Source organism: Gastrolobium bilobum, unplaced genomic scaffold (genome assembly GCF_033153095.1).
Source record: "Gastrolobium bilobum isolate Gb01-03AN ecotype WA unplaced genomic scaffold, APGP_CSIRO_Gbil_v1 utg24596, whole genome shotgun sequence".
Classification (NCBI taxonomy): Eukaryota; Viridiplantae; Streptophyta; class Magnoliopsida; order Fabales; family Fabaceae; genus Gastrolobium; species Gastrolobium bilobum.
In genome coordinates, this window is record NW_026897547.1 from 293711 (window position 1) to 305134 (window position 11424).

An 11424-nucleotide genomic window follows, 5' to 3' on the forward strand; every position below is an offset into this window, starting at 1 on the left:
TAAAATTCTCCACAGCATACCTTTCCTTTAAGTCATCCCAGAGGTCTTTTACCTCATCAAAGCATTTAATAAACAGTTGTAATTTCTGATCAATGGTATTGTGTATCCAGCCATTGATCATAGAATTGCACATCTCCCAGGCGCGCCACTCTTCTGCCTTCGCCTTTTCTGGTTTCTTAACGGATCCATCTATGAATCCTATTTTATTTTTCGCTTTGAGGGCATTTTTCATGAGTTTTTCCCAATTCTCGTAGTTGGCTTCTCCTCTCAGCATAACGGTTGTTAAAAGAATCCCTGGGCTATCTGATCCAGTCAGATAGAATGGTGATCCAGGGTCTGATGGCTTCAACCTGCTGCTGTTTTCATTGGCCATCTTCAACAGAAGCTATCTCCTGCTTACTGTTTTCAGAGTCTACACGTTGCGGAAGTTTTTTTTTTTTTTTAAACAAGGGATCGCTCTGATACCATGATAAATGGTATCAATTGATAGTATTTCCATTGATTTAAAACTGTACATCAATGTATCTTAAATAGAATAGGCTGTTACGGCTGTTACCAAACAGTCTGTTACCAAATAGTAAAACAACTTCCTAAAGATAAGTAACTACACCTAATTACAATAGGACTCAGTTATACATATCCTAACAAACTACAGGTTACAACATATCACAGCAAATCATAACAACATATAGAATCTTCTATTCCAACAGTTTGACTGGATGGAGACTCTTTGATTGCAAGAGATCTCATCATTCAAGGTTGCCAAGTGCAGTGCTTTGTTTTGTCCTTCCTTTAGAGGAATCACAGCATCGGCAATTTGCCGAAAAAATCATGGAAGGTTTAGCGGCGAAACTAGGCTCTGTTTGATTAGTGTTTTTAAAAACAGTTTTTTAATTTTCAGAACAAAAAATCAAAAAAATTCATTTGGTTAGACTTGTTTAGTAAAAAATGTTTTGAAAACTATAATTGTTTTTTTGTTTGTTTTTAGAATCAAATTTAGAGAACATGTTTGAGGTGTTTTTGTTTTTTGTTTTGATTTTTAACTTTCAAAAAGAAAAAAAAAATATAGAAACAACTGTTTCCATAACTAATTTACAAAACAATTTTAAGAACAAAAAAAACAGATTAAAGTTTTTGGGTCTGTTTGATTGTGTTCTGATTTTTTTATTCTTAAAACTGTTTTGTAAAATAGTTATGGAAACAGTTGTTTTCTATATTTATTTATTTTTGAAAATTAAAAACCAAAACAGAAAACAAAAACAGCTCAGACATCTCTCTAAATTTGATTCTAAAAACAAAAAAGCAGTTATAGTTTTCAAAACATTTTTTACAAAACAGACCTTACCAAACGAGTTTTTAGTTTTTTTGTTCTGAAAACTAAAAAGCTGTTTTCGAAAACAACAATCAAACAGAGCTGTATTAACTTTAATAGTCTATTATTATTATAAAAATATTATTTTATACATAAAATAATAAAAAATCAAGTTTAGGGAAGAATTAATAAACACCAATTCTCACCTCTCCTCTTCTCTCTGCCCCTGAAAAGTTTATGTTAAACACACTCATAGGATGTTTGGTAGATGATTTTTTTTATTCGGGAATCACGATTATTATGAATGTGATGGAAAAATGACATTTTCGAGAATGTGATCAAAAAGTTGTACGGTAGGCTAAAATTTTATCGGGAATATTGCGTGAAATTTACTGAGTCTATATTTGATTGTTATAAAATATTACTGGAAATTTGGTGTGATATTACAAATATATCCCCACTTTGATATTTTCTTTTTGTCAAAGAGGGCTAAATCACTTTCTTCAAAAAGGTTATTTTTGTCAAAAATTTCACACCACTTTTTCTAATTTTCCAACAATCCAACAATACCATCCTGGGAGATATTTTTAACAGTAACTTTCATCCTTAGTTTACACACAAAATGGATTACTAGCTAAATCACTTTATTGGGTAATTTTTCTGAAAAGTAATATCAACTATGGTATTCTTAAAAACCCAAATTCACTTTTCTAGGTATCAAAAAATAAAATAAAAAATCCCATACCAAAAAGTGAAATTAAGAAAGAGAATAACAGATTGGCTTGCCAAAAATACTTGTAGTTAAGATGCTCATTAATTCCTTGATCCACCCAATTATTATTATGCTTGCCTTTTGTAAAAAGATGTAATAAGTGTAGGTTTACCAAGATTATGTGGCAATTAACATTTTATACGGATATATATATATATATATATATATATATATATATATATATATATATATATATGCACAAAAACAAAATAAAATTTTATTTTAGTCTTTTTTAATATAACAATCATAATTACCTATTTGAGGCGAGTAAACCACTAGGATATCTCAAGACGTCAGAGCTTAATCATAGTTAATACTTTTTATTCCTCTGCAAATATGTATTTGATGAGAATCAAATCTAAGTTCTCTTGCTACTTATTGAACATGTTGCCAACTCAGTTACCATTATTTGATAGTTTTTAAAGTTGAGTTAATATTAAGTGAATTACATTAACTCAGGTTTATAAAAGATGAACATTAACTCACTCCTTTAAAAAAGTTATCTTTTTTTTTTGGTAAAAAATAAAAATAAAAACAAAAAACAAATGGGCATTGTTACAAATGGACACTACTACATTTTATGGGATTGTTACATATGAGAATTATTATATTTTATGGGAGATTAAGTGTATTGTAACTTCTAGAATAGATGAAGAGCTTGTACCCTTCTTCCACCTTCATCTGTATATAGAGATGGTAAGACTTGTATTCTTAACATTGGATAGTAGAATGTGTGACTCTTTCTCCCTTATTATCTTTCTCTCTATCTTATAATTTCTTTTTATTTGTCTTGTAATTTTCTTTTCTCGAGTTGATTTCTTTTATAGGTTTTATAAGAGTTATGTTGTAGGAAAAGTAATTGTGTAATGTTATAGAGATTCATTTTGCGTGCTGTAATTTTTTTTTTCTTCAAAAAATGTGAGCCCCACAAAATATTGTGTGTGTGTAGGAAAGTTTGTTATGTCATATTAAATGACAAATGCAAACTCCTTCATTTATTTACAGCTATTATTACAACAATCATATTGTTGCATCAATATAGAGTACACATTAATTTATGTATTAATAACAAAAAAAATCAATTTTTAAAAAAAAATTTAAGATTTTTTTTTGTATAATTTATTTATTTAATATATTTAAGAGTTTGTTCCGTTGTCCATCGTGTAGTAGAAAAACAAAATTTTATACAAGTTGCAATGAAGTTTTATTCTACACGTCTCATTGATAGCAAGCTTTGACGTTGAATTTATCTGTTTGTTACTCACGAGAAGACAGATAGACAAAAACAAATAAAATGTTAAGAATTATTTATTGCTTTCTTTATCAAACGGACATCTTGATTTTCGTGCCACAATGTAACTTACGCTAAATTCAACTTTCTGAAACAATAATAGCGACTTTTGTTTTTGGGTTTTTTTATTGGTGGATTTATAGAGCTAAGGAAATTATTTTTTATTTTAATTTTTTCTCTACCCAAAATTCATACAATATCAGAAATTAAAAGCAGAATGAGAGCCTATGCATTTTAGATTGCGCGCGAAGCAATCAAGCCTAATAATATTTAGTAATTCAAAAATAATACGTTATACAAAAATTATTGGTTTAGTGATATTTCAATTAAATCTCAGGATTTAAGTGCCTAAAAGAATAATAGATTCGATTCAGAAACAGAGAGTCTCAAACTTAAAATAAAATTATTAAGATTTATTAGGATTTTGAATACCAATTGATATTAAAAAAATAAAGAAAAGTTCAAAAATCCTCCGTTTATTTTAGAATCACTTATCCTTTATGGTTATTGTTTATCCCATGATTTTTTTCCATCTAGTCCACCTTCTGATTCTATTAAAAATTAAATTAAATTATCAATTTTATCCTTGTAAAAAGAATCATTGTAGAAATAAGTATTGTATATTGTAATATTTTTTTTCATCCAACTCTGATTGATTTTTAAAATTTATAATGAGAGGAAAATTACAATAAAAACTGTAAATTAACAACTAATTTTGATCTTTAATAAGATCATAATATTCACAACACTTTTAGCGAGAATGAACACATAACTTAAAATTATTATTTTTCTTCTTTTATATATATATATATATATATATATATATATATAGAGGCAGGATCCTTTGACACCGGTGTTAAATTTGAAGTTTGACACTTCATCTGAGAGCTATTAGATCAAAAAAGATCAACGACTCTGATTTGTGAGCATGTGTTACCATTGATATTTTTTGATCTAACGACTCTCAGATGAGGTGTCAAACTTCAAATTTGACACCGGTGTCAAACGATCCTACCTCATATATATATATATATATATATATATATATATATATATATATATATATATATATATTTGAAACTACTTATAAATTTATATATTTTTAATTAAACTGAGTTGACTTGAGTTTGATAAATGTAAATAAAATTAAAAATTATTAAAATAATCAATTTATATGTAAATATATTTTTATTCTGGGTTCAAATATTAAAATAAAAAATGTGAGCCAAAAGTAGGTAATAGAGAAAATAAAAAATACTAGAAAAAATGAAAGTGATTTTAAGCGAAATAATAAGGGGTTTTCGAATTTTTTTTTCCCAAAAAAAATACGTTTTGGCATAATACGGAGCAAGCTACCTTTGTTGAATAATTTAAAAAGAAAACTTGTAGAAGACGTTTGACTTTTTATTTTTTATAAATTGCATTCCTAATTTTGGGATTTTAATAAATAAAATGAAGACTTTTGAAAACTTAAAACTAGTAGTTAGTAGGGGTGATAAATGAATCGGGGGCTTACATGGACTTTTGGCTCGACTCGTGAAGACTTGAGTTTACATGTTTAAAATTGGTTGTTGAAATCAGGCTTAGACTTGTATAAAAGCTCGTTTAATAAAAAGGCCTTAGACTCCAATTCAAAAGCTCGGCCTTAGAGCCTCTCAGGCTGACCTAATATATTAATTTTTTATTTTATTTTATCTTTTACACTACTTGTAATAGCTCTCTTTCTCCTCAATCCATTTCATCCCATTTTATTAGTTAAACTGATTTTTTGAATAATTTTGTTCTATATTATACTGTTTGGATATACATTGAATTTATGAATATTTATGGAATTACTAGTGTTGTTGATTTTATATTATGTTTGAATAAATTTTTATTGTCTTATTTTTTTAAATAGGCTAAACCAGGTTTTTAATTTTTATAAATAAGTCAGGCCACGGGTCTTTAATTATATTCATAACAGGTGACAAGCTTGGTCAGGCCAACACATTTTAATATAGATTTAGTCTTTTAAGACCAAAGTTCTGTTGGGTATGGCTCATACTTCGCATGCTGATGCAGGCCCTAGTTATCGGGGTTATGCGGGCACTAGGTACTGTTGTGGGCCTCTGTTTTATTGTAATTTTCTTAGCAATTTGGGCTTAGGCCCATGAATAGCTGCTGTTAGAGTTTTCTAACCTATTTATATTTTCTTTGTAAATCGAGTGACTTGTAACGAGTGGCTGTGAGGTGAATATAGTACAAATACGCTGGATGTAGCCTATATTGGGTGAACCAGGGTAAATCGCTGTGTCTATTCTCTCTCTCTTTCTTTTCCGTTTTCGATTTTTGTGTTGTCGATTTCCAACAAGTTCGGCTTGGCTCAGCCCGTTAATACTCCTAGTAGTTAGCGTAGACAAAACGGGCTCGACTAAGTGGGTTGACCTCCCTTGCCTGTCAAACAGGACAGACCGAGTTTTACAACCCGCTAACCTAATGGGTTGAGTGTTTGTTTTTTTGTTTTTTTTATTAATGTAAAATAGGTTTAGATCGACGAAACAAGTTTTTCAGCCCACTCTCAAAAGTGAAACTGAAGAGACGTGCCGCCCACTTTTTCACTTCAGACTTTTTTCATCTAATAAAATCTCAAAATTCATAGTAAAAGTGTTTTTCTTTTTTTAAATAAAGAAGAAGCTACCGGTAAACCTACTAGCTAGCTAGGCCGCTATGAGTCAATAGAAGAGAAATTTTTTTATATTTAAAACACATAATCCTAATTGCTTAACAACCTATAAGACGCTTGTTTATAATAAAATAAATTAAATATAGCATACTATTATTCGAGAGGAAAAAAAATCTTAAAAAATAATAAAAAACAGTATAATTTAAATAGGGAATTATGAATCTCCTGTGGTAGGAGGGACGCTGTCTTATGTAGTAAATACAAAATATATGGGGCAACGATTTTTTGGAAAAAAAAAGGAAAAAAACTTGATATGAGTTTTGATCTGTATGTAGAAGAGGAATAGTTTCTCCTAGTAGAAACTATTCTCCCATTTAAGTACCTATTAAGAAGTGAGATGCGATTTAGTTTTTTAAAGAATATATATTAAAAATAAGTGGGCTAGTTTGAATTTTGATGCTGCACTAGAAGAGAAGTTCTATTTTTGTAACTTAATTAGAGATCTTGTTATTTATACACCATAATTCTTACACTATTTTACATTTTTCAATTAAAAAAATAAAAATTAAGTGTAGTAGAATGTATGTTTATATTATATTATTGTCTAGAAAGAGAATGATATAAAAATAAAGTATGAATACTTTATTGCATAAACTATATATAATGCAGACCTATGAAGCACCGACACTTTTCGACACTCTCGGACATTCCGACACTCTCCGACACTTCAACACGCGTTATAGAAATTCAAGAAAATGATTAAAGGTTGCGTTGCGTTAAGTTTTTAGTTTCAACTATTAGATTCGCTGAATTACGATTACTATTTTATTGAATTTAATATAAATATTTGGGATATCTTATGTTTCTTTGCAAAATTTATGAATATTATAATTTTAGATTATTTTTTTGTTAAATTATTGAATATTAAATATAATTTACACTACATAAATAAAAATATTATTTAATATCAAAACGTGTCTTAACGTGTCTTAACATGTCAAAATCTAATATTTTTAATAATTAACGTGTCGTGTCATATCATGTCACGTGTCAATATCGGTGCTACATAAATAGATGCAGACAAGCACGAGATAAAGAAAAAATAATATGGAATCTATATGTAGTAGGTCCTGCCCTCACTTTCAAAGTTTAGGATTGTCGTTCACGATACTTTTTTTTTTGTATTACTCGTTGACAATACTTTCAATAACAATAATGACAGGTTAATATCTTTTCACAGTACATACGTAACATGGGAAAGAAATTTTTTTCCAACCCACACAATAAATAGTTGATTTCACTAATTTTTTTTCTTTTCTCTTTTCAATAAGATCCACATATTTGTTCTGTATGGAAGAAAAGAATTTTGTCATATATATAACATGATAAGATATTAACCCATAATGATAATATAATAAAAATAAAAATTAATATTTCTTAAATTATAGGAAATAAAGTTATCTATTATACATATATTTGTTAAATAACTTTATTGCACAGACCATGTGTAATGTAGACGCAGCATGTGAAAAGAAAAAGTAATATGGAATCTATAGTAGGTCCTACCCTCACTTTACCAGTTTAGGATTGGCATTCACAATACTTACAAATCAATTGTCCGAGTCAAAATTTTCATATCTGAGAAGCACATGGCGTTCAAACTTTTGGAGACTCCCAACTTTTAATGGTTGATTAAGGAGTCCACATGCTGCAGACGTAGTCTTAAAACAAGATATTCAATAAATAACTGATATTTATTTCTCCTACTATTTCATTTTCATATATTATATATATATTTTTATGGCTTTAATGTTTTTAAAGTGAATGTAGATAAATTATCTACATTCGTTCCCAAATCGACGTCGTTTTAGATTGAAAAATTAAAAAATTATAATGAAAAAGACTATCATAACCTTAAAATAAATTATTATTACAAAAATACCTTAATTTTCGCTTAAAACGACATCGTTTTGGACTCAATATAGATAAGTTATCTACATTGACCGTAGAAAAAACCAACCCTTATTTTATTTTAAGTTTGTTTAGACACATAAATAATTTATATATATATATATATATGTTGATTCATACTTATTAATTAATTATTAATTTTCAATAAATTAGAATAATTAGATACATTAAAATCCACGACTAAGATTTGATATAAAATTTATTATTCTTACACCGATATAAATTGATTATATATATATATATATATATGTCCATTTACGCAATACTTATTTATTTATTTATTTTGATACATGCTTATTTAGGTATAATGGCGAGCATTAATGCACAAATCCATTTAATCTTTTGATAGAATATTCCACAATATCAATTAGAAGAATAACGACAACAATAATTGAATTTTCCTAGTGACGAAGCTATCTGAATGGTTTTTATTTATATATTTAACATTTTTTGCAACATTTAAGTTTATCTCAAATTATAAGTTAAATGAAATCCAAGTCAAACCAGAGATAAAATTGGACTACGAATCTTCATTGTCACGAAGACAATAATTACTGTTATTCACTTTCTATCATTTACACAAGAAGATATTTTATTCCAAACAGAAAAAAATTAGCAGGAACAAGAAAAAGGTTTGTGAGACTGAGCAGCAAAGACAAGTTGGAATACCAAAGCTCTCAGTTCTCAACAAGAGGCTAGCTACTCCTGGGGGAATTTGAGATATGATAAAATTAAAACCATACAATATATTTGAACATATTCATGGATGGAACTTTGATAATAATAACAATCTATAATAACACTTGTGATTGATTTCACCATTTATAACATCAAACTGGAACAGTCCTGCTAGTAGTGGCTTGCTGCTCAGTAATCTCATCACCACCTTCATCTTCATTCTCTCTACTCAACTCCTCCAATGATTTTCCATTTGATTCTGGCACCAACAAAGTGAAAAATATGCCAAGACAATTAACCACAGCAAGCACAATAAGAGTGTTCTTCATCCCAATACCAGCAGGGTACCCTGCATCTCTCTTTGTTCGATCCTTGTCTTGTGAAGCATATAAGAATCCAAATGCACCAATAATTGCTCCAGCTTTCCCTGCAGCTGCGGATATACCATGGCATGTTGACCTCAACCTTGCAGGGAAAATTTCAGCAGGCACAACAAAAGTGGTTGAGTTTGGACCAAAATTTGCAAAGAAGAAGGTCAATGCATACATAACAAGAAACCCAATTCTGTGACTTTTCTGTGACCAGTGATTATATGGAAGAGCAAGTGCAAACATGAAAACTGTCATGAAGAAGAACCCCATGATTTGGATGACGAAACGACCAATTATGTCTATGAAAGCCACTGTGAACCAATAACCTGGAACAGTACCACAGAGTGCTATAAGTGCTGTTGCTCTAGCAACCTTGTAAACCTCTTGAATTGCATTCATGTCTTTTGCTGGAGGGAGCCACCCAATGTTAGAGTAAATGTCTTTTTGGAAAAGGTTTGAACTGTAATATGCAATATCAAGAAGGAACCAACATGCGCAGGTTCCAAGCAAGTGAAGTCCATGTCTGCGTGCAAATTCCTTGCTAAACAAACCAAAATTGTTGTCATCTCTTATGGATATCGCATCTACCTTTTCTTGCTCAGCTATAATTTCAACTTGCAACACCTTTGACATATCTAGTGCTGCTTGTTTTCCATTCTTGGCAACAAGTGCTGTGTACCTTGCTGTCTCAGGCATTTGCATGCGCCAGTAGTAAGTAAGAGCAGCAGGTACAGCACCAAACATCAAAATTATGCGCCAAACATAATCAGCTTGAGGCACAAGTGATGCTGCAGCGTTAACTGCATATGATGGAGCCTTGTATGCATGATTGAATGCAGTTGCAACTATGATGGAAACAACAGCACCAACCAAGATTCCGAAGCCTTGCATAGCAAAAACTGAAGCTATGAATGCCCCACGAGTCCTTTTGTTTGCATATTCAGACATGATGGTGGCAGAGAGAGGGTAATCACCACCAATGCCAAATCCAAGCCAGAACCTGAAGAAACATAGTGTGGATATGACACTCTTTGGAGTATGGCCAAAAGAAAGGCCAGATGCAATAGAGGACACAACCATAAGGGCAAGTGTTAGGCCATAAACCTTTTTCCTTCCCATTTTGTCTCCAAGCCAACCAAAGAAAAGTTGGCCTGCTAGTGTGCCACAAAGTGCAACACCATTCACTGCAGCAGACACATTTGGAGGCAGTGTTCCTGGCTTTGGAGCACCTTCAACTGTGTAGTATATTCTACCAAGCAACTTGGTAACATTTGGTATGGTGAAAAGATCATATGCATCTGTGAAGAATCCCATACCAGCTATGACAATAGCAGTGAAATGGTACATTTGTGTTTTGGCTGCATCGAGTGCATTAAGCACCCCTAAGTTCTCACGAGCCATGGCTAGATTTGTAAGCTGCAACTAGTACTCTTTATCCAATGTTCAAGAATTCTGGCACAGAAACAACAAGTTATATAAGATTTAGTGTTCAAGATTTCCAAGTACAAGCTATGCTTATATGGCTATTAAAATATCTTAATATTGCAGCAGCGGTCCTTATATTTTGTTTGATTGTCCATACTACATGTTGGACTTTGACAAATAATTGTGTACTTAGAATTATTCAAATTGAATAGACCACTAACGCGTACAATTTTCAACGCAAGTTGTTTTCAAACAAACCCTGAAGGAAAATACAAAATGGGACTTTGATGGTAACATTGAAAAGGAAGATACACATTTTTTTTCTATGGTCAATGTTATCAGCCTTAGCTTTAACTAAATTCATGATGATGATGCCAATCTCTCGTATGTGTGAGAAGAAAGGAGCTAGCAATACTACTACTTTGTATTACTACTGTAGTTGTGTAATATAAGTAGAAACAATTGAAATATAACATATAAACACATATTTAGTTAAAGTCAGTTGTGCATGACCAAAAGTGTTGTGTAAGAGAGAGGGAGTACTAACCTGATTCAATATATGAAATAATATGCACAGAAATTGGGACACAGAATTGTGTTTTCTGTGTTGTGGATGAAGGGAAAAGATTGAAAGCAAACAGATATATATATAAAGTTCAACTGAGTCTCATCCTACAAAATTCCAACACATTGATTCTAATCCACCACGGCATCTTAGGCATATACTTTAATTTGATTCCTTTAAGGTTTAAATTAATTAAAAGTCAACGGTTACGCCAACTATACAGAACATGGTACACTTTTATTTTAATTTTTCCACGTTCCAAATTGCATCTTAGTAATGTGAAACTGAATTTATTTGAACACTTATGGTGTAATGATTTGAAGGGTAGACTTGGACTTTGTCATTCTTTCTTGCAATTGCACGTTTACACCTTTCAT

At 30.5% G+C, this 11424-nt stretch overlaps 1 protein-coding gene across 1 annotated transcript; it reads right to left on the reverse strand.

The window, feature by feature from the left end:
- Positions 1–8566: 8566 nt before the first annotated feature.
- On the reverse strand, positions 8567–10485 carry LOC133307968 (low affinity inorganic phosphate transporter 1-like). Its single transcript, XM_061508555.1, has 2 exons — positions 9384–10485; positions 8567–9305 (listed from the first exon to the last, which is right to left on the reverse strand). The coding sequence occupies exons 1-2, from the start codon at positions 10456–10458 to the stop codon at positions 8839–8841; spliced, it is 1542 nt and encodes a 513-aa protein (XP_061364539.1). The 5' UTR covers positions 10459–10485; the 3' UTR covers positions 8567–8838.
- Between the last annotated feature and the right edge of the window lie 939 nt (positions 10486–11424).

Excerpts from the sequence above, each read along its gene's own strand:
- LOC133307968 (XM_061508555.1), bottom strand. The coding sequence starts at position 10,458 with ATGGCTCGTGAGAACTTAGGGGTGCTTAATGCACTCGATGCAGCCAAA. Across the intron at positions 9,306-9,383 it reads ACTCTGTGGTACTGTTCCAG|TTTTCATGTTTGCACTTGCT; the intron begins GTTATTGGTTCA and ends TCTTCATGACAG.